The sequence below is a fragment of the Papio anubis genome, chromosome 4 (genome assembly GCF_008728515.1).
Source record: "Papio anubis isolate 15944 chromosome 4, Panubis1.0, whole genome shotgun sequence".
NCBI lineage: Eukaryota > Metazoa > Chordata > Mammalia > Primates > Cercopithecidae > Papio > Papio anubis.
This window is the reverse complement of record NC_044979.1, coordinates 23,915,540-23,940,047: the sequence shown is the minus strand read 5'-3', so window position 1 is coordinate 23,940,047 and position 24,508 is coordinate 23,915,540. Positions and strand designations below refer to the sequence as shown.

Genomic DNA, 24,508 nt, shown 5'->3' with positions numbered 1-24,508 from the left:
CTATTAGATACTAAAATTTTATTGGCTAGATGTGGCACTTGATATGTGTGTGTGTGTGCGCGCGCACGCGCACATGCGTATCTTATTTACTCAAGTATATAAAAGTTTCTGTTCTTGTTCAGGATAATTAGATCTTTAACTTCATCATTAGTGATATATAACTTCATCATTAATGGACCATAGTATTTTATTGTTTGAAGAAGAGTTGAGGCTCCTACTAGACAACAAACTGAAATTCAGAATTTCAGAATTTCTGCCAGAGGTGTATTCTATTCAACTGTGCCAACTCCTTTTTTAGAATTGGGACTCAGATTTATTGTGGCCAGGCTTCCTTCCCTCAAGAAAATGCCACTATCTCCTTTAGGATCCTCTGTCTCCACCTTCTTAGCTTGGAAGTCCCCCTTTTAAAAAGTTTCCTACTGTTTAATACCACTGACTCTTCACCTATCTTCAAATTTGTTATAGATCTCTTTAAACTCATTCTACAGCCCACCCACAACTGATTGTACACATCCCCTCCTGCTAGTGCATTGATGATTTAACTGTTTGTTGCTGTTCTTTTTGAGGGAAATAGGAACGTTTAGAAACGGTGGTAAAGAAGACTATAACCATGCTGGGGGCAAAGAGAAAATTACATGTAGAGGTTGTGTTTAGACATAGCAAAACTTACTTTTCTACATTTGAGGAAGGTTTTGAAACTATTAGCAATTTATAAAATTAATTTAATCAAATGGTGTACGTGCTTTGGAAAACAATCTGGCAGTTCCTCAGAAGGGCTAAACACAGAGTTACCATAGGATCCAGCAATCCCACACCTATGCATATAGCTGTATTAGCTTCCCAGTGCTGCCGTAAGAAAGCACCCAAACTGGGTGGGTTAAAACAACAGAAATGTGTTTTCTAGGGGCTGGAAGTCCCAAATCAAGGTGTGAGCAGGGCTGTGCTCTCTCCGATGAATCTAGGAGACAATTCTTCCTTGCCTTGGCTAGCTTCGGTGTTTGTTGGCCATCTTTGATGTTCTGTGGTTTGCAGAAGCATCGCTCCTTGGCAATCTCCTTGGGTGTGTGTTTCTTATCCACATTTCCCCTTTTATAAGGCCACCAATAATATTAGCCCACCCCCTCCCACAAGTGACCTCCATTTTAATGGGATTATTCTCTGTTAAACATTGTATTTCCAAATAGGGTCACATTCTGAGGTACTGGAGGTTGGGACTTCAGCATATCTTTTTGAGGGGATCACAGTTCAAACCATCATAATGCCCAAGAGGAATGAAAGCACATGTCCACACAACAACTTGTACCTAAACCTGCAGAGCAGCATTATTCGTAGTAGACGAAAGATGGAACAACCCAAGTGTTCATCAGCTTATAAATGGGGTCTATGGAATATTACTTGGCAATAAAAGGGGAGGTGATGCTGATAACATGCTACCATATGGATGAACATTGAAATAACTCTGTTATGTGAAAGAAGCCAGCCACAAGGGATCACATATTATAGGATTTCATTTATATGAAATATCCAGAATAGGCAAATCTTTAGAAACAGAAGGTAGAGTGGTTGTTGCCTAGAGGGTAGGGAGGATGGAAGATTTTGCAAGTGATTTGCTGATGCGTACAGAGTTTCTTGTTGGGGTGATACAAAATACTCTAAAATTGATTGTAGTGAGGGTTGCACAACTCTGAATATGCTAAGAGCCATTGAGTTGTACACTTTGTGTGGGTGAATTGTATGTGAATTATATCTCATTAAAGCTGGAAAAATAATCAATGGAATTGAAAGGTAAAAGGATTTGTCATTGGCCTAGAAAACCATAGGGGAGGGCAAACATATGGAAGTGAGTACAAAGCTGAAATGCACGGCTGTGGAGTATAGAACACTGGGAAAAATGAAAGTGCAGCTCTGACCGCTGGGGCAGAAGTGGACTTACAGGGCTCGCTGGGAAATAAGCAGGCATTGGTCTTCAGGCAGCTTCCAGTCCTTCATCTAAAGGTCTTTTTTTATTTTATTTTATTTTTTTAAGTTGGAAGTATGAAACTGAATGACCTTTAGAGATTAATGACATTTTCTTTTCTTTTCTTTTTTAGACAAAGTCTCACTGTGTTGCCCAGGCTGGAATGTAGTGATTCGATCTTGGCTCACTGCAGCCTTCGCCTCCTGGGTTCAAGCGATTCTCATGCCTCAGCTTTCTGAGTAGCTAGGATTATAGGCGTGTACCACCACACCTGGCTAATTTTTGTAGCTTTTTAGTAGAGATGGGGTTTCGCCATGTTGGCCAGGCTGTTCTCGAACTCCTGGCCTCAAGCAATCTACCCACCTGAGCCTCCTAAAGTGCTGGGATTATGGTATGAGCCACCGTGCACCTGGCCATTAATGACATTTTAAAGTAGCCTTACATTATAACTCCTATTCCTATTACCATAAACAGGCTTTGTAGAAAATGTTTTTATTTGGGGGATAATTGATGTAAAACAGTGGGGTTGGTGCAGAAAGAGGTAAATTGTAGGCAATGACTTCAGTGGGAAGTATGTGAACACAGAAAAGGACATGGGCTACCGGAGAGGGAGGTCTCTATGAGAGAGGTAGAAAATAAAAACGATGGGGTTGGTGACCAAGGAGGATGGCAGAGAGTTAGAGGGAAAAAATGGCAGAAAAGCCAGAACATGCAGTTAGGATAAGAACATAGCCAAGAAAACTAATAGAGTGGATGTGAGGATCCAGATTTGTCTGCAGGAAAATAGAAGGATAGTTTGTAAGCTTGACTCTCACCCATCCTGGATATGACGACTTTGTTCCTTTCTGGCATATAGTACCCCCTGGTGGTACTCCAGTTAATACTAACGGAGTTCTTAGATGTTGCTGTAGTTCCCTACTATGACTTAACTCCCACACGTAACATGGAAGAAACTATGTCATGTACATGAAATAGGCTGGATTGGATTTCAGGATCATTGCATAAGTTATTTATTGTCTCTAAATGCAAATCTGCATTAATAAAGTTTCTCTTACAATGTCTACTGAAAACTAAGGTCCCAAGTATTCTATTTCACAACTGTAAGAATTAAGCATAAGTGACTTTCTCAAGATCAGAAGAAATAGTATGTCATCATATTTTTTCACATCATTTCTGTTAATTTAGTGAGATTTTAGCCCTTTCAAAATTGATTATAGATGTATTAACTCGCCAGAATAGGCGTGTTAGTCTAATATTAGTCCTCTTGTATTGCATGTCTAACTTTCCAGAGCTCAAATTACAGGGGTTTGTGTGCTTGGTTACTTACCAACCTAAAATAAAACATTTCATAGGATTTAGATGCTAACTTTTTGAGACTCCAGAAATTAAGTGAATCTCCCCAACTGTTTAGGGGGAAATAAAGATTTTCTTTTATAGGAAGGACTACTTTGCCAGTTCATGTGTATGTGTTAATGGTGGTAAAAAACAAAAGTTACTATCTTAATTGCCAGTTTATGCTTACTATCAAGTTACATGATCATACATGCCCATTTTGTGATTAATATCTGTTGTCCGAATGTAATTATTAATAGCATCTCCTTTTACTTTCAAAAGTGCCCCAGCCTGGATGATAAATTATGTGGTTACCTCACTATAAAGATGTTGAGCTGGATGTGGTGTCACGCACCTGTAGTCTCAGCTACTAGGGAAGCAGAGCAGGAGGATTGCTTGCACCTAGGTTTAAGATCAGCCTGGACAACATAGTGAGACCCACTTTTAGAAAATAAAAACATGAAAATGAAGATGTTAGCTTTCACTACTGTTAAGAATTGAATCTAGAAATGGGCATAACCAGGGTTTATATTTCTGTAAGCACAAAAGTTGCTAAATTTCCTTTCATTTATTATGAAAGTAAAAACACTTGTGGCTGCAGATTCATCTGATTCCAAGCCATGCTTTCTAGAGATGTTTATATAAACTCCACCCATACAATATAGGCTCTTTCAAGAGACTGGAGTAAATTTTCCCTATTTTGTCTTTAAACTGCTTGACAAGTTAAAATGTTTTACCTACTGGGAAGGAGTGTGGTAACTGATAGCATCAATGACAGCATACTGTCCTATCAGAAAAATACTTTCTTATTGTTTGAAAACTGTAACTATGGGGTGGGAAGAATTATGACCCCAGTTAAATAACTAATTAGAATATTGGTCTATGCTGAAATCTCAAATTGCTTTAAGATTTTCTACTAAGAGTATGCTAATATTACTCATCTCCTCTTAGGTCTACTCTTAGAGGTATCATCCGTGTACCTCAACAGTAAAGAGTATTGGTTCTGAAGATGTTAGCTGTTTCTCAAATATTTGATATTATGACACTATAGGCAGTCATATCCTGACTGATGCTTTCTCCATTTGTGGAAAAGAAGACAGGTGCTGTTGGAGGAAACTGAAGTCTAAAGAGACTCCAGATTCCTTGGCCACGATCATGGTAATTAGTTGGCGTCAAGAACTCTACTCAAAACTCAGTTCACTGAGGCTCCACACACAGTTATCACCTGGGCTTTAAAATTTTTTTCTAAAAGGTAGCCCTTCCCTTGACCTATTCTTCGTTTGGAATACTGTGTTTTAAGAAGCTGAGTCAAGAACATCCATGGCAGGTAAACTATAAAAAGGTAATTTAATGCAACTAATCAAGTCTTAAATTATTACTGCTGTTTTAATGTTGTGGTCTGAATGGCGCACTCTAGCATAGCTATACAAGATGACCTTTCTTGAGTGCATACTGCGTGCCAAGCACAGTTTTAGACATTTTACATACACATGTTGTTTTATGTAGGAACTAGAACATGGCTCTGAACTCACTGGAAAGCTATGGTTCAATACTGCGTTTTACTTTGCTGTTTAGTATATCCAGGTCATATTTTTTATTTCGTTTGATCAGTCATTGATCAGTAAGCTGTTTTGCTTAAAGAAACTGCTTTAATAAAAAGAAGCAAACTATTGATACACCCATTATCATGGATGAACCTCAGCTGCATTGTGCTAAGTGAAAGAAATTGGGCTAAAACAGCTGTGTATTGTATGATTCCATTTATGTGCCATTTTGGAAAATGTTTTATCGGGAAATAAAACAGATGGGTGGGGAAAGGGTAGGCTGCCAAGGGGCACAAGGAAATTTTAAGGGTTTGATAGAGCTGTTTTATATCTTGACTGGTTATTACATTATTGTATGCAGTTGTCAAAACTCATAGAACTTATATGCTAAAAAGGGTGACTTTTGCTGTATGTAAATTTTACCTCAAAAAGCCTTGCTTTATCCAGTGAACTCACCATTGCCAATTAGGAGAATTAAGTGAAGGTTGCTATATGCACCTATCTTTGCCTTTGAAAACTAACCTGGAGGGCATTTGTTATGCTTTCTCGAGGCTTCAGGAGCCATCTGGTTCTGACTTTATTTAGCACCTAAATCATGGTCATTATAGGGAACTGCCTTTTAAAGTCCTTCTTCATGAGAAGTTATGTTTAAGTTGCTGGACCATGAAGTTTTGTTTGAGAATCTTGCTATTGTTACAGGTTGAAAACTCCTCTAATAAAGTTTTTTAATTTTTTTATCCCAGAGCTATCTCTGCTTATTATCATCAATTTCGTTAGCCTTAATTGGGCCTTCCATCCCCTCCTTTTTCTTCTTGTAACAACCTAGTCTAGGAGCAGGTCAACAAGGACCTCCTGGAGTCAACACAGATGAATGGTACACTGAGAGGCAAGTGATACTGATTCGGAACTAGATAACACTCTTGTATGAGAATTGCAAACATGGAAACCACATGTCAGTACCTAAGACAGGCTTCTTGGCTGATGGGGATGACCCTTCCCCTGTCAAATGACTTATTTATATAATATCTCTGCTCATAAATTGTATATGCTTTTGAGATTGCTTTACTTTTAATCTGATGGTAGTTAATACTTTCAGAAGAAAGAAGTCAAAACAAGACATACAGAATATTATATAGTAAAAAAATGCCTACTTAAGGGACTGCTTTACTGGCTTTTAGAAATATAATTACCTATGATTGTGCTCATAAGTCCAGGTTAAAAAGCAGGGCCCACTTCTGACTGGTTCAGACACACTTCTCACAAAGCGCCACCATGAAAACATCTAATGTCAACCTAAGTATCTGAAAGCATCCTGTACTGTAGCGTTCCAGACAGGCATGTGTTTCATTCTCTGTGGTTGGCATAGTCACTTCCTGTTTGTTTCCTGCTGGCGAGCATCAAAGGAAAAGCCAGGTACCAAAATGAAACACTGGATGTAGTCTGCATCTCGCCAGAGGAAATGGATTGTTTAGTCTGGGTTCAAGCACAGGACGAGGCAGTTTCAAGTTTGGAGTAAGAGTGACACACAAGACGCTCATGCAAGACAGACTTGATCCCTGAAGACCTGTGTGCAGCTGCATATATAGCAAGGCACAGAAGTGGTGAAATAAAATTAGACACTCAGAGAGGAATGGTCAGCTGGGACTAGCTGTGGGGACAGGGACTGATGAGTTGGTCACCTTTGGCATTTTAGTGTGATATTTTCAGAAGCAGCCAATTCAGGCCTCTCTTCTGTGAGGCAAGTAGTTGCCTATTGCTGTGGCTAAGCTTTCTTTTATAATAATTGATTTGTAGAACCCTTTATTTTTTAAACATTATAGGCTATTTTAACTATAAAATTAAACGTAGAATGGATTCTTCTCTCTGCCTTATTCTAAATTAGTCTGTTATTTTATCGTGTTATAATATTCAAATCACCCTAGCTCATCTTTACATATATAGTATTCAGATCTTAAATAATTAAAATTAAAAATAGGTAGATCATCTATGAGATTCAGAATCTCTTGTTTCAGCTCGTATTGGCCATAAAGGAATACAGAACTCTTATCACAGATTGTTTGTCAGTAGGGTTTGAATTGTGACTTACCTGACCAGGAGAGGGAAGTGAGGAACGAGTGGGTCGCACCTTATTTAATGAATGAATTGACTGGAGTTGTTTCCCTTTTTTTTTTCCAATTCCAAAGCGTATGCACTACAGAATTGGGGTTTCTTCTTTCTTTTTCGTCCTGTAGCAAATCTTTCTGTCTCTCTGTCCATCTCTTCTGTTTTCTAAAATTCAAAGATTTTGAACACTTTGGAGAAAATCGAAGAACATATAAAGCCATTTAATTTGAATTGTTTATTTTATTGGCACTAGATGTCAACAGCTTTTTCTTCGAGGCTAAGATTCTTTTAATTCTCCTTTTTTTTCTTGGTAAGGTCATGGGGAGCACAATATTTAATCAAGGCTTCAACAGTAAAAGACTAGATTTAATTTGAAAACCCAGAGAGTTAGAATTTATTCAGTTCAGGTATGCACCTAGGGTTCACTACATCAGATCTTGTTCTTGGTACAAGGGATACTGCACCTATATGTGAATGAGACTCAGGATCCTTTTGTGGAGCTTTTAACCTCTTTCTGCAATTTGTCTATACTGCACCTCTGACAAAGTCCTTAGGGTGTTTTCATATATAGGCTTTATGTTTTAGGATTTTTAATTAACATTTTGTTCTTTTTTTTTTTTTTTTTTTTGAGATGGAGTCTGTCTCTGTCACCCAGGTTGGAGTGCAGTGGCGTGATCTCGGCTCACTGCGAGCTCCGCCTCCCGGGTTCACGCCATTTTCCCACCTCAGCCTCCCAAGTACCCACCACCACGCCCAGCTAATTTTGTTTTTGTATTTTTAGTAGATACGGGGTTTCACTGTGTTAGCCAGGATGGTCTCGATCTCATGACCTCGTGATCGCCTGCCTCTGCCTCCCAAAGTGCTGGGATTACAAGCGTGAGCCACCACACCCAGCCTAACATTTTATTCCTTATAGCCTTTAGTTACATGTAAAAAGTAGATTCACATAATAAATACAGTTGTAATTACTTAGTGGATCATATTACTAAATAATTTCTGGACCCTAGCAGCCAAACCATAAAAGTGTTACTTATAGTTGAACAAACATTTACTAAATCTTGCAGTGGGTAAGGCTCTGTGTTCTAACAACATGGGTGATACAGAAATGGATCAAACATTGTTCCTGTTCTCAAGGAATTTATAATCCTGGTGGGGAAAGTGAGCATTTGCACAAGCACCTCTACCAGGAGGTGCTTTGGTAGATGTACAGTGTACATAACAGTTTGTCTTTGGTTCCTGTTCCTGCTATGGTGACTTAGGGGAGAGGGTTGGTAGGTGCAAATTTGACTTCCTGAAGTTAGTCCTCTATGCAGAAAATAAAGTTGTTTGACTTTCTCCCCAATTTTGACCTTGAGTTACTTCCTGGACTTATTATCCCAAACTTTCATTATTTCTTCCTTAAAATATCCCATTATTTAAATTGACTGCAGTTAGCTCCGAGGTGCTTCTACATGAAGATTCAAGACTTAAAGGCAATGGCAGACCCTTAAAGACAGGGGTAGCTGTAAAGGGAAACACCACTGAGTTCTCGCCCTGCACCTGCTCCTCCACACATTACTGTAGAACACAGTGCCTTGCCCACTGCAAGAATTTAGTAAATGTTTGTTCAACTGTAAGTAACACTGCTATGGTTTGGCTGCTAGAGTCCAGAAATTATTTAGTAATATGGTCCACTAAGTAATGACAACTGTATTTAACTCCACACCACTGCGGAGAGGGGTCGGTACAGGGTGAGAACTCAGTGGTGGTTCCCTTTATAGCCGACCCTGGAACAATATGGATTTGAACTGCATAGGTTCACTTATACATGGGTTTTCTTCCAACAAAACTTGGATCAAAAATACCACACTTGCTAGATGTGAAACCTGTGTAGACGTAGGGCTGACTTCCAGCCTTGAGTGTGAGTGGATTTTGGTACACGTGCAGTCCTGGAACAAATCCCCCACTTATAATGAGAGACGACCATAGAACTGTGGAAAAATCTGAGCCAGTTATCGAGGGATGTGATATCTAGCCACTCATTTTTAACTTTCCTATAATGTTCCAGTGAATGAGTTTATAATAGGATATTATATAAGATAGCACTAATTCAGTTTGGTTTAATATAGTTCAGATGCATTATTCTGGCCTTAGGAGCTCTGCCTGCTTAACTTTCTTAGGACGTTGAATGTAACTTATGCCAAAATTGAGTAATGAGTAATGGCTTCACTGTGGTTTTTCCTAATCTGCTGTTTTAAAATTTTAGTCACTTAAGTCTCATTGACTGATTATTAACCAGTCTGAGTATTTTAAATATTTGTAAGTAATTAGTCTGCTGTGTGAATGGCTTGAGTAGTCATTAAAGTGGAATGTTGATTTTATTTATTTATTGGAAACATTACTATTTTTGTCAAACTCTCCTTCCTTTGTAGTTGAAATATTATAGTTTCGGTGGCCTTTGTTTATTTGGCTCTTTAATTTGGTCCCACATAAAAGGGACCAAACTTGAGAGTGCCGCTGTTAAAGAGGGGACCTGGTGGATCTGGTTAGATCTGAGGCCATGGGCAAACAAGTGAATCCCATGTATGCCCCAGCCCCTTGCTGAAGACCCGGAACTTGTTTCTAAAGTCACAGACAACAACTCCTAAACGTGGCCCATCATGATTGCAGTGTGTTAGCTGGGGATCAGACAAACTTACTCATTCTCTTTACCAGTCATGGGAACACTGGATGCATCAGCAGATGTCCAGTTAGGACCCAGCCTTTCACAAGGGTAGAGCATTCATAGAAACATTCTTCTCTCTCCTCCTCGGTAGTCGTGGAAATAACCATGGATAAGTCACCTGACCAGGGTTTAAATCCTGGGGATTTGGTAGTTTAAAAAGTCCATTTTTACTGCCTCAATAGTCCTGTGACTAGAGCAGGTTTATTTAACCTCTCTGGATCTGTTTACTTTTTTTTTTTTTTTTTAAAGACAGAGTCTTGCTCTGTCACCCAGACTAGAGTGCAATCTTGGTTCACTGCAACCTCTTTCTCCCAGGATCAAGCAATTCTCCTGCCTCAGCCTCCCGAGTAGCTGGGATTACAGGCGTGCACCACTATGCCTGGCTAATTTTTGTATTTTTGGTAGAGTCGGGGTTTCGCCATGTTGGCCAGGCTGGTCTTGAACTCCTGACCTCAGGTGATCCACCCACCTTGGCCTCCCAAAGTGCTGGAATTAGAGGCGTGAACCATCGCACTGGGCCCTGTTTACTATTTTTTAACATCTTTATTGCATTATAATTCACATACCATGCAATTTGCCATTTAAAGTATGCAGTTAAATGACTTTTAGTGTATTCACAAAATTGTAACTCCATTACCACAATCAGTATTGGAACATTTTCACTACCCTAAAAAGAAACCCAGCACCCCTTAGCTGTTACTGTCCCCTCAGTCCCTCCCCTATTCCACCCAGCCCTGGGCAACCACTAATCTACTTTCTGTCACTATAGATTCGCCTGTTGTGGACATTACATATAAATGAACTCATGCAATAAGTGGTCCTTTGTGACTGACTTCTTTTATTTAGTAGCATCATGCTTTCAAGGTTCTTCCAAGAACCTTATTGTGGTTTGCATCAGTACTTCATTCCTTTTCATTGCCAAATAATATTCTATTGTATGGATATACCACATTTAATTTATCTGTTCATTAGCTAATGGACATTTGTGTTGTGTTCACTTTTTGGCTATTATGATTAATGCTGCTATGAAGGTTTGTATACAAGTTTTATGTAGACTCATGTTTCATTTCTCTTGGGTATATGCTTAGTAGTGGAATTGCTGGGTCATATGGTAGATGTGTGTGTAACAAAAGGAATTGCCAGACTGTTTTCCAAAGAGGCTATAGCCTTTTGCATACCTGATTTTACAGTGTATTATGACTCCAGTTTCTCCACATGCTTACTCACACTTGTTTATAATCTGACTTTTTATTGTTGCCATCCTAGTGGGTACAAAGTAGTATCTCATTGTGGTTTTGATTTGCATTTCCTTGATAGCTAGTAATATTAAGCCTATTTTTATGTGCTTATTGACCATTTGTATATCTTTGGAGAAATGGTTGTTCAAACCTTTTGCCCATTTTAAAATTTGATCATTTGTCTTTTTATTATTGGAGGCAGTTCTTATATCTGATAAGGAACTTGTATCTAGATTATATATGCTATACAAATTTTTCTCCCATTCTCTGGGTTGCCTTTTTATGTTCTTAATAGTGTCCCTTGAAGCACAAACATTTTTAAATTTTTATATAGCCAGTTTATTTTTTTTTCTTGTGTATGCTTTTGGTGTCATATCTAAGAAACTATTAATTAACTCAAGGTCATGAAGACTTTACTCCTATGGCTTCTTTTCTAAAAAATTTTTTACAATTTTAGCTTTTGACTCTAAGTCTTTGATTCATTTTGAGTTAATTTTTTTATAAAGTGTGAATTAGGGATCCAACTTCATTCTTTTACATGTGGATATACAGTTATCCCAGTACTATTTGTTGAAAAGATTATTCTTTATGCATTTCATCACCTTGGCACACTTGTTGGAAATCTATTGATAAAAAATATGAGGGTTTATTTTGGGTTCCCAATTCTGTTTCATTGATCTGTGTCTATCTTGATTGCTATAGCTTTGTAGTAAGTTTTGAAATCAGGAACTATGAGTCCCTTGGTTTTTTCTTCTTTTTCAATATTGTTTTGGCTATTCTGAGTACCTTAGATTTCCATATGAACTTTAAGATCAGTTTGTCAATTTATACAAAAAAGTCCACTGAGATTCTTGATAGGATTGTATTGAATCTGTATGTTAATTTAGGGATTGCTGCCCTCTTGATACGTGTTACGTCTTCTAATCCATAAATACATATTTAGGTTTTCTTTAATTTGAACACTGTGTTGTAGTAGTCAGAGTATAGTTTTGTACTTTTCGGGTTAAATTTATTTTTAGCATTTTATTCTTTTTGATGTTATTATAAATAGAATTGTTTACTTAATCTTTCATGTTGCTTATTGCTACTGTATTAAAAACCCAATTTCCTTTTCTGTATTGTTCTTGTATCCTGCAGCCTTGCTGAATTTATTAGTTCTAACAGGTTATTGGTGGGATCATACCTTTGGCAAATAGAGATAGTTTTACTTTGTCCTTTCCAATCTGGGTGCCTTTAATTTCATTGTCTTGCCTAGTTGCCTTGGCTAGAATCTTAAATACAATGTTGAATAGAAGTAGAATGTTCAGTCATTCTACAATAAAGTCCTGGATTCAAGAGCTTAAGATTAATAGTTGGTGACACTGCAAAGGCACACATCTATGAGTGGTGAATCCGAGATGCTGATAGATACGTACACCCATAGTTTCTGCTTCTCCTGGTAAACTTTAGTCAAACATGGTCACTTTTGTCACTTTTGTTATCTTTTAACAAATTAATTTTTAGAATTTAGATTATTTGGAGAAATCCATAAAATCCATTTTTCTCTCCAATTTAGTGAGCAATATGCTTACAGACTCTGGAAATAGATAAAGCATGGTCCTTGCACAGTAGATGAATATAAACAGTACTCAGTGTCCTCATGCTCTTGTGTCTCAAGGTGCCTCTGCTTTTCTTAACCATTAAGAATAAAATAAAGGAATGTTGGTGCTAGAGAGATTATCTTCTCTCATTTTATAAAAGGTAAAATCTTGGCCAAGGTCACTCGCACATGTTCTGCCACAGAGTACTAAGAACATAAAGAGCCCTCAGTTACTAGTTAGTGAATGAGTTAGGTTTCGAGACCTCCAGAGCTTCCCCTGGATTTGGGAGTGAGTACTGTTGGATTTGAAAGGCTCAGTGGTCACCTGACTCCAAACGACAGGCTGTTGACTTCCCCTCCTGCTCTTTCCGAGGGATGTATGTGGTGGCTGTTGTGCAGCTAGCTGACATTTCTGACCTGATGGAGCCGGAAGGTGCTAAGAATCTAGAGCAGTCATCTCCCTGCTAAACAGCTAGCGGTCTGGTCTGAATAGATTTGTTCTCAGCAGCTGTAGTTTGTGATGGTAATCTTCTGTAAGGTTGCAGTGTGAGGGTGGGGGCTTGGCAGGGCAAAGGAGTATCTTAGTAACCTTCTCTTTAAATCTTCTACCTAGAAGGGAATTCCTAATAGAGAAAGAAGAGAGACTTATTGTGCTACCTTTTTTTCATGTATGTTCTCTTTTAAGCTACCCCTTTTATCCCACAACCCTTTAAAATGCTGGCAAAGGAAGAGTGTGTGTTTTTCGTTTGTTCTTTCTTTTAATTGACAGGAGAATTGGAGGTCCAGAGAAGTTACTTGCCTAAAATTGCATAGGACATTGCAGGGGGACTGGCGGGGGAGGTGATGGGACAGTACACTTACTTGGAAGAGACTGTGTCTTCCAAGTTAAGATCCTTTCCATTTTCGTAGTTGTTTGAGTGTGGATAGTTTGTGTATACGAGTTATTAGGTAGCTCTTCTAGGCCTTGACATGAAATTCTAATAAAGAGCCAGCCCAGCAGTAAGGATCCAGTGCTACAATTCTGTGACTCTTTGGCTGGTGCTCACAGTTAGGACCAATGGCTAACTAAAATGAAAAGGTGCATTGATTGCTAACTGATAACAACTTATTCTGCCACCCTCAAGTAAAGACAAACCCTTGGACTCCCCTGAACTTGTTCCAGCTAGGTCCTTTCTGTTAAGATAGAACAGGATGCATATGGTTAGCATTTAGAAGTCTATGTAATTAATAAAGGAGTATTTTTAAAGTAGATAATTTGAATACTTTCAGTTGTCTTTTAGTTTGTTGAACTTCATCTCTTTCTCAGGCCTTCCCTTTGCTCACTTTGAAATCAGAGAAACTTGAGAGGCGTTACATTACACAGTAGGTACAGACCCCTGGGTTTGAATCCAGGCTGTGCCATTTACTATCTGTGTGATCATTGTTTACTTAACCTCTCTGTGCCAGAACTTGTCACATGGAGAAATAATATATCGTCATAGGATTGCAATGATGATTAAATGAGTTAATACATACAAAATGCTTAAAAGAGTACCTGGCATGAAATATGTACTCAGGATACGTTTGCTGTTTCTTGTTAAAAGTGCTTGTAATGATAAAAAATATTATTACTACCACTTCTACTACAACTACCGCTCTTCTGGTCCAAGTTGAATTATCTGTAATTTGGTTGTACTTTAAAAAGGACTAAAGGTGGTTTGTGTATTATATATACCTTCCTTTTTTAGCAGCTGGAATGTTTAGGGACCACAGGAGAGCGAACCGTGTTCACAGGCATGCTGTAAAATCCCTTCGTGATTCCCCTTGACTGTGCTTTCTAAGCACCTAGGAAAGCATTCCTGCTGGACTGGATCTAGCTCTGGGTATTGCAAGCTCACTTAGTGTGGGAAAACCAAACACATTCTAATCAAGTGAACTAGATTTAGAGATTAGCGAAAAATCCTAATTTTAGTACCAGCCTGGGTACAACACATAAAAGGAGAAACACAGAAAACGCTCCTGGTTCACTTTCTGATTTTTTGAGATTACCTGATTCTTTGGAAAACTAGTAACACAAATGTGGGCATAGAGAAAATAATTTTCCTTCCTTTCAGATTTAGGTAGGAAACAGGAACAGATTGTCCCAAAAGGTATCTACTGTCCTGATGTAGCACTTGCTGTGAATCTCTAAGCCTTTTTTTCTTGTAATTTCTGGAAAGTTCCTGGCTTCCAGGAATTATAGCTGGAATCCCTCAGTACCTGCATATTTCAGGCACACAGTTAAATGGGATTAAAGTGCAGTTATGTAATTAAACAGAACTTCCTCCTGAGTTGTCTTTTAACACCTAGTCTCTTCCTGTCCTGATCAACAGGTATCTCAGATGAAGACATCATCAACATTACTCTTCCTACTGGAGTCCCCATTCTTCTGGAACTGGATGAAAACCTGCGTGCTGTTGGGCCTCATCAGTTCCTGGGTGACCAAGAGGCGATCCAAGCAGCCATTAAGAAAGTAGAAGATCAAGGAAAAGTGAAACAAGCTAAAAAATAGTCTCTCCCAACTGTTGGCTAAGAAGAAATGCAAAAGAAGTGGCATAGGAGTGTGTTATGGGTGCTGAACTCTCTCTCTTTTTCCCCGATTTTCCAGAGCTAGGCTGTGGAGTAGAGTTTGTATAGGTAACTAGGTAACTTATTGTGACCCAGATAAGGCTTTAGGATGCCTCAGTGCTTATGTCACAGCCTTATGAGTTAGCTTTCCTGCTAGCCCCCTAGTCAGTCACTAAACTAGTAACTCGTGGGGTTTAATGAAGGTCATCTGTTTCTGAGATGGGAGAGCAACAAGTAGAGATGAAGTTAAAGGTATTTATCATCCAAGAAATCATTTCTGAGTCACCATTGACAGGCACTATTCCAATCAGTAGTTCACTTTTATATTTAGTAAGATTTTCTGGGGTGACAATAAGAGATATTAGATAATATACCATATGTATTTATTACTAGTCTTTTCCTCTAGGAAAAGGGATGCTTTGATAATTAAGGCCAGAGGCCCATTAAATGAGAAAGTCACAGATATATTTCTCCAAGAAAGCCAGCAACTGCCACCACAATGGCAGAAATGACAACAAGGCCCTTTAACTTGTCTTCTAGTTTAGCGACATCCTTCATTTGACATTTAGTAGAATTCCTCTTTGGCCACAAGAATAAGCAGCAGATAGACAACTATGGCTGTTGAGGTTCTCATTTTGGTTTGTTTTAATTTTTCGAACTTCAATGTTTGGGTACCTGTAATTAGTTTAAAAATAAAGTTCCTGACAATAAAGTGACTGAAAATGGCATCCCCAAAGTGTCTCCATGTGTTTGGTGAATTTTAGGTAGGCTTCTAAACGAGTCTGACTCATGCCTTCCTGTAACAGTTGCACTTATTTCAACACAGCAGACACTCGTGATTTTCTATATGCTGAAGCATGAAGCAGGGAAGGTAGAATACAGTGCGTGGAACTTTATTCACATGAGCAGAGGGAATGGTATATTGGGGCTTGTGACATAAATTTGTTGTTCATTGAGGGCAAAAGATTATGGTATGTAGCGCAGAGCAGTCAGGGTAGGCCATGACACGATTGATTGCTTATCTGTCTTAATGATACTCTTCCACACTATGTTTTTAGATGCTGTGGGTATGTAAGTCATCATTTATTTAAGCCGTTGACTCTGTTTCAAAGCAGGTCACATATATTTCAATGATAAAGTCATGTAAAACATTTGTAGCTATAATACCTGTTATAGATATTTACCATTTTTTCCATGGTTTTTCATTGGTGGATTCGTTTATTTGTATCTACTTTATAGTACAATTGGCATTTGAAGAATACTAACTTGAAAGTATTTTTGCTACTACTTTGTCTCCATTTGATTATTAGTGCAAGACTTTTAAAGATTAGCCAAAGAAGATGGCTGAAAAGATGAACCTGCTTTGCCTACAGCTGGCCACATCTGTGATGTATAAGGACACAGAATGTGGATGCTTTACATTTATTATCTACTATTGGTTTCTCTAGTGTAGCCCCTTCATTTTAGTGGTGTAATACTCTAGAATTCAAATATCAGGGTCAAGAATGCAACTACCAGATGTTCCTAGAGTTCCAAACCTATGGCTTGGCTGCAACTCATACCATTTTTGAATAGCATCATCTCTGGAACTGGCCTCTGAGTTTTCCAGCCCAAGTGGTGACCATGTCTTAATGTACCTCAAGATCCTAGAGCTGGATTCTTCCATTGTCCTGCATCTAGGTGTCTTCTTCCAGGGAACCTTCTGGCAGCATGATGTGCTTCCGCACACAAAGCAACTCTCATATCCAGTCACTTTGGAATCTCGCAGGCTTCTCAAGAAAAGGATGATTTTTGCTGATACTCTGTGATACAACTTGGTCTTACTGTTTTTGAGATCTTGGCTGAAAAAATAAATGTGAACAGAGGAGACTTTTTTTTTTGTTTTTTGTTTGTTTGTTTGTTTTTGAGACAGTCTCGCACTTTTGCCCAGGCGGGAGTGCAGTGACGCAATCTCGGCTCACTGCAAGCTCCGCCTCCCAGGTTTACTCCATTCTCCTGCCTTAGCCTCCCGAGTAGCTGGTATTTACAGGCGCCCACCACCACACGCGGCTAATTTTTTGTATTTTTAGTAGAGACGGGGTTTCACCATGTTAGCCAGGATGGTCTCTATCTCCTGACCTTGTGATCCGCCCGCCTCGGCCTCTCCAAGTGCTGGGATTACAGGCATGAGCCACCGCGCCCGGCCAAGACATTTTTTTAAATGTCACTTAAAATTAGTTAACAACTCCAGTACTCCAGCCTTAGGATCGCCTAGTGAACCTCTTTCCTTTGCATTGTTAACAGTGTGTCCAGAATTTCTGATGCAGGAATCTTGAAGGCTGCTCTTTCCCCCAAGCCCCTCCCTACTAACTCTGGCTCTGTCCTCTGAAAGGGCCTAGAAACAATAACCCAGAAACAACGAACACACTGAATTCCTTCAGTCTTGGTTCCTAAACACTATTCCACAGAAGCAGGGATGTTTGAGGAAATGCCTGCTTCCAGGTTTGAGGCAGATGAAGCATAAGGTGAACTTTGAGCACTTTTGTCTTTTCTGACTCATCAAGATGTTACAAGACTGATGAGACACAGACATTTGCTTGAAGGACCAAATCTGGGGCAATTTAAACTTAGAAAAAGAATGATGGTAATGAATTATAGAACATTGAATTCAAAAATAGTGCCTACGACTATAAAGGTATTCTTTTAAAGGTGGGGAGAGAAAAAGAGACAAAAATACATACTGTTTCTTTACAGAAGATTACCAGCTTCCATCGTTAATAACGGATCCAAGCAAGGATTATTATTGGATGCTAAAACCACTGGGCTTTTAGAGAACTGAACATTCGCATAGTCTCAAGTCATAATAAACGTATTAATTACAAAGAAAAAATGTATCTTCACAATGGAGAGATCCTTTAGACACTACTGCAACCAAGGGATTAACCTTAAAATCTCCAGTGGATGGGTCAAATAGATAGTATGTGATTTTTATGCATGTCCTTGTATAAATCAGTGCGAAGTACCTATCACTTAGTCATCTTCCCAAAAACTTTAAATCTGATAATGAGAAAGCAATATGACATATTCAAAATACAGGATACCCTAAAAGACAACTGATTCGGATTTTTAAAAACTATCAAGGCCAAGAAATAAACACAAAAATATGAAGGGACAGTTTCAGATTAAATGACACTATAGGGACATAATAGTGAAATGTAATTCATGAACTTTAATTGGGTCTTTAGCTTGTAAACACAAAGAACATTCTGGGGCACTTGGGAAAATTTAAATACGTGTCTATGTAGGCTGGACGCAGTGGCTCATGCCTGTAATCCCAACACTTTGGGAGGCCAAGGCAGGCGGATCACTTAAGGTTAGGAGTTCAAGACCAGCATGGTCAACATGGTGAAACCCCGTCTCTACTAAATATATGAAAATTAACGAGGCATGGTGGCGGGTGCCTATAATCCCAACTACTTGGGAGGCTGAGGCAGGAGAATCGCTTGAACCCGGGAGGTGGACGTTGCAGTGAGCTGAGATCATGCCACTGCACTCCAGCCTGGGTGATAGAGGGAGACTCCATCACTCCTCCACCAAAAAAAAAAAATCTGTCTCTGTATTAGGTGATAATAAATATTACATTTATTAGGTATAGCAATGGTATGGTGCCTTGTTCTTAAGAGAAGCTGCTGAAAAATTTAAGGATAAGGCATCCTGATGTCAGTAAGTCATTTGTAAATGGCTCAGCCAACACAGTGTTTCTATATTTTTAGAGAGAGACAGAAAGCAAACACCAGTCATTGGTCACTTAGCAACGGGACTTGTTCTGAGAAATGGATTCTTAGATGGTTTTGTCATCGTGTGAACATCATGGAGTATACTACACAAACACAAAAAAATATGGTTTAGCCTATTGCTTCTACACTGAAGACTTGTGCAGCATGTTACTGTACTGAATACAGGCAATTGTAATACAATGGTAAGTATTTGTGTGTCCAAACATATCTAAACATAGAAAAGGTACAGTGAAAATACGTTATAAAAGATTAAAAAGTGGCACATTTGCATAGAGCACTTACCATGAATAGAACTTGTGGGAATGGAAGTTGCTCTGGGTGAGTCAGTGAGTGAGTGGTGAGTGAACATGAAGGCTTAGGACACTACAGTAGACTTCATAAACACCATACACTTTGTCTACACTAAATTTATTTAAAACATTGTCTTTCTTCAATAATAAATTAACCTGAGCTTACTGTAACTTTTAAAAAGTTTTTAATATTTCAAGATCTTCTGACTTTTGTAATAACACATTAAAACAGAAACCTTATTTAACTGCATGAAAATATTTTCTTTATACCATTAAAAGCTTTTTTTTTTTTTTTTTTTGAGATAGAGTTTCGCTCTTTCTCCCAGGCTGGAGTGCAGTGGTGTGATCTTGGCTCACTGCAGCCTCTGCTTCCTGGGTTCAAGTTACCCTCCTGCCTTAGCTCCCGAGTAACTGGGATTACAGGCATGCCACACCATGTTTGACTAATATTTTGTATTTTTAGTAGAGACGGGTTTCACCATGTTGCCCAGGCTGGTCTCAAACTCATGGACTCAAGTGATCCGCCCACCTCGGCCTCCCAAAGTGTTGAGATTACAGATGTGAGCTACTGTGCCCGGCTATAAGCTTCTTTCTACATTTTAAATTTTTTATTTTTATTTTTTTACCTTTTAAACTTTCTTGTTAAAAGCTAAGACACAAATACCACATTAGCCCAGGCCTACACAGGGTCAGGATCATCAGTATCTCTGTCTTCCACCTCCACATCTAATTCCACTGGAGGATCTTCAGGGGCACCAACATGCAGGGAGCTGTCATCTTCCATGTTAACAATGCCTTCTTCTGGAATATTACCTGAAGGATTTGCCTGAAGCTGTCTTAAAGTTAACTAATTTTTTTAATAAGTAGAAGGAGTATATTCTAAAACGATAAGAAAAAGTATAGTATAGTAAATACAAAAAGCACTATCAGCCATTTATTATCATTTTCGGGTATTACATACTGTACATCATTGTATGTGCTAAGCTTTTGTATGACTGGCAGTGCACTAGGTTTGTTTACACCAACATCACTACAAACGCATGAGTAATGACTCATGCTATGACCTTAGAACAGCTATAAGTCACTGCACAACAGGAATTTTTCAGCCCCATTATAATCTTATATCTTATATGCAGTCCGCTGTTGACCGAAACAGCACATGACCATGGCATATTACTGTATAGTAAATGTCATAGTTGGTGAATTGAGGAAATGATTTGTAATGTATCATTCTACTATCATCTCAGCATTTCTGTAGGTTTGAAATTTTTTTAAAGAACTAGAAAAAATAAAGTGACAAGAAAAAATTGATAAGTTTAACAATGTTGTGTTCAGTATAGTCATTAAAATATGTCTCGTTATTCTGAGTGAGGTGCCTGGTTTTTGACTTTTTATTTTTGAAACCTCAGTCTTTGTTAAGAGAAAGATAAGAGAAAGCCTTCTTCTTCTTTTTTTTTTTTTTTTTTTCTTCTTTTGAGACAGGGTCTCGCTCTGTCGCCCAGGTTGGACTGCAATGGCATGATCTTGGCTCACTGCAACCTTCGCTTCCCCAGGTTCAAGTGATTCTTGTGCCTCAGCCTCCCGAGTAGCTGGGATTACAGGTGCCCGCCACCATGCTTGGCTAATTTTTGTATTTTTATTAAAGATGGAGTTTCACCATGTTGACCAGGCTGGTCTCAAACTCCTGACCTCAAGTGATTCACCCGCCTCGGCCTCCCAAAGTGCTGGGATTACAGGCGTGAGCCACCACACCTGGCCCAAGAGAAAGACTTCTTAAGTCTGTATTATCTTGTCAAGAAACAAATTGTATGCTTATTTTGTTTCTATTACCTTTGAGGCTACAGCTTGCATCAGACCAGCAATGAGCTTGTGTGCTGAAACAACAAATCTGAAAGGCGACTATGATTGCCATCACCTTGCAGTTAACAAATAGTAATGGAATTACTTTCTCTTGATGCAGAACCTTCTATTTATTCTCCTTAGTACCTTTGGGTGATATCCCTTCTTGGTGCCAACATTTGGCTCTTGACCTTAATCTCTGGGCCTCCATTTCCTTGGATTTTAGCTCCTTATAGCAGCCACCTCCCAAGTGTCCCTTGTGTCACTTAGCTCGCTGTCATGGTTCAGCTTGATTCCATGTGACACTAAAGTAGTTATGATTTCTACTCTTCCACACACCCTTGGATCAAGACTGCTGAAGGTCAATGGCCTGTCAGGCATGCTTCTTGCTGCTCTCAACAGAGTCGAATGGATTCTGTTGGCATTAAAAATTTGCCTTTGATCATGTCATAGTTGGCTATTTAAACTGAAGTCTATTTGGTTTTTAAAAAAACAAGATTCAGGAAAAATGTCTTATTTTCATGAAGGAGGCTCTACCTTATCAAGACAGCCTCATTACCTGACCTATAAATTTAATTCTTTATAAAGCCAAGTTTTAAAAAACCTCCATGTAGTCCAGAATGGGACAGTGACATAAGCATATTTTCAAAGAGTCTATGCCTATTTTCTAGTTTACAAAAAATAGATGCCATCTGATAGCAAACTATAGCAACTCTTGGCCAAGATGATAGAGGGCCACTTTCTCTCTCAGGATGAAGCCACTCCGGCTGAAGGAGTATTTTGCTGCAGAGCATTTACTCAAAAATTTCTTGTGAACTTGGCTGGGTGCAGTGGCTCACACCTGCAATCCCAGCACTTTGGGAGGCTGAGGCGGGCAGATCATGAGGTCAGGAGTTCAAGACCAGCCTGACCAACATGGTGAAACCCTGTCTCTACTAAAAATACAAAAATTAGCCAGATGTGGTGGCACGTGCCTGTAATCCCAGCTACTCAGGAGGCTGAGGCAGGAGAATCGCTTAAACCCAGGAGACGGAGGTTGCAGTGAGCTGAGATCGCGCCACTGCACTCCAGCCTGGGCGACAGGGCAAAACTCCAATTCAAAAAATAAAAAAAATTTAAAAATCTCGTGAACTTAACCCTAACCACACAGTATTGAAAAGGGAAAGTCTGCCCAACCACACTGCCTTGTATCCGCCTTAGAGGAAAATTATCTGGATGTCGTGTTGAACTGGTTGGGGAATCAGACAGAGCTGGAGTTTGTATTAGTCAGATTAATTGCATAAAATCTACCCCTAGTGGGAAGACTCTTTGGAGTAATTGAACCTAGACTTTCACATATGTAACCTCTGAAGCAGAGGGGGCAAAGGCCAACACATAGCTCTGCACCACGACTGAGGCCATGTAATCCATCCCGACACTCATTCTGTAGAATACTCGTTAGAGTTCTCCAGACAGCTGCTGGTCATAGGTTAGCCAGTCAGTATTTTTATCTCTGAGGATGCCCGCAAGGATCCTGGGATTGGATTGCAGGGAATGTTACGTGCAGCAGGAATTTCAGGTACTCTCCCAGGAGTCTTGGTATTTTACATAGTTTTTTAAATTTTTGTTTCTGTACCTAGACACTGGGGGTCAGTATTTATTCATAAATGCCTCTGGATATTTATGACAAAAGATTGTTTCTAAAGAGGCTTGGAATTCCTTCCCTGGTGTGACTTCTTTCTCTGATTATTAACTATAGAGCTTACCCTATGTAACCATAAAATGTAAATAAAAACACAATCGATGTCCGTGGATTAGCATATGGGAAAGGGGCAGGCAGTTTTCTATCTAAAATACGAATGAATACCAAGTACTCGTTTGTCTCTAGACACTTGTTTGGCAATGTTGGCCCCACCAGTGCACCCAGATGTCTAGCCAGCATCTTGATGATCACCCTTGACTTTCCTTCTTCTGATGGTTACGAAGTCCTGCTGATTCCGTCACCTGTTACTTTGCAAATTCATTGCCTCTCCATCCCCACTGTTCTGCCTTGAGTCAAGCCCTCATCTTTTCTCTCTTTCAATATTTCAGCAGCCTACTAGCTGATCCCCTTGCCTCCACCTTTACTCTCCTCCAGTCCCGTCCAGACAGTCATCAGGGTAATTCTCCGAGGCTGTGCCCCACAGAGCCTCGTGCAGACCTTCAGAGGTCCAGCACCCCTCCTAGGCTCTGCCTTTGCACCTGCTGTCCCCTTGGCTTTGAACTACCCTCCATCACCCACCCCACCTTGCCCTCTTTTCATTGCCTGCCTAATATCTGCTCATCTTTCAGGGCTCTTAACGGTCTCCTGTGGAGCCCTGTGACTGACTCTTGCTGGATCTGGCTTGTTCACTTGTCTATTTGCTTCACTGGCAGGATGACTGAATGGATTTAAGTCTGGGTGCCAGCCAAAGGCATGCAGACTTAAACTCCAGAATTCCCTAGAATTATCCACCTGGAGGGCTAAATTGCCCACTTTTTTAGATTTGTTCTTTAAAATATTTCTCACAACTGGTATTTTTTTTTCTTTTTTTCTTCCCCCTTTTTTTTTTTTTTCCTTTGGAGACAGAGTCTCACACTTGTTGCCCAGACTGGAGTGCAATTGTACGATGGCACAATCTCGGGTAACGACAACCTCCACCTCTTGGGTTCAAGCAATTCTCCTGCCTCAGCCTCCCAAGTAACTAGGGTTACAGGCACGCACCATCACACCCGGCTAATTTTTTGTGTTTTTAGTAGAGACGGAGTTTCACCATGTTGGCCAGGCTGATCTCAAACTCCTGACCTCAGGTGATCCGCCTGCCTAGGCCTCCCAAAGTGCTGGGATTACAGGCATAGACCACTGTGCCCGGCCTAAAATATTTCTCTTGCTGGTATTTGATCTGACCTGTCTATTCTCTGCAGCCATCTTCCCACCATGCCAATGCATGGAAGCAGATGTGGAAATCCTGCCACTGCTGGATAGGAAGGCAGATGAGGCCGAGTAGCCTGTCAGCTCCGAGCCCTTCTCCACAGGCAGCTGCTGTAATGGTATGGAAACAGGTTACTTATGGAGTTGCAACCTGTTTTTAATCTGTAATTATAGAGCTAAATATAATCATATAAATATCTTGAAAATAAGTGGAAAAGATTCCCTAATGTTCCCATCCTAAGAACTATTTTCTTTCTTTCTTTCTATATGCATGTTTCACCTATACACATATTCTGATTTATATTCATTACATTTTTTATTCTTTGTCTTTATCATAAGGATTTCTCCATGTTGTATATTCCAAACAATTTTATTCTCTATGGCTGGACACTGTTGCATCATTTGGATAACGAACTTAAAATGTCCCACAGGAAAAAAATTAGGTGCTTTCAACATTTTGCTGTGTAAGTAATGTCTAAATATTTAAAAACTCAACCAAGCTTAATAAACTGCTACATTAAATCATGTTTTGTATATTTTTATGCCTTGAGAAATATACTTTCATAACAAAAAGTATTTTAAAATATATAGCCATTTTATAGCAATACGTAACTGGAACGAAGTACACGAA

At 39.3% G+C, this 24,508-nt stretch overlaps 1 protein-coding gene across 7 annotated transcripts in view; it reads left to right on the top strand.

The window, feature by feature from the left end:
* The window catches only part of BPGM (bisphosphoglycerate mutase), a 49,915-nt gene that overhangs the window by 16,422 nt on the left and 8,985 nt on the right, over positions 1 to 24,508 (top strand). For 2 of the 7 annotated variants that reach the window (XM_009203894.4, XM_003896624.5), the window contains one exon: positions 14,809 to 15,779. In XM_009203894.4, the coding sequence (XP_009202158.1) occupies positions 14,809 to 14,987 (179 nt within the window). In that variant the 3' untranslated portion in view covers positions 14,988 to 15,779. The other 5 variants (XR_001901226.3, XR_645452.4, XR_645454.4 and 2 more) reach the window with 5 other exon arrangements.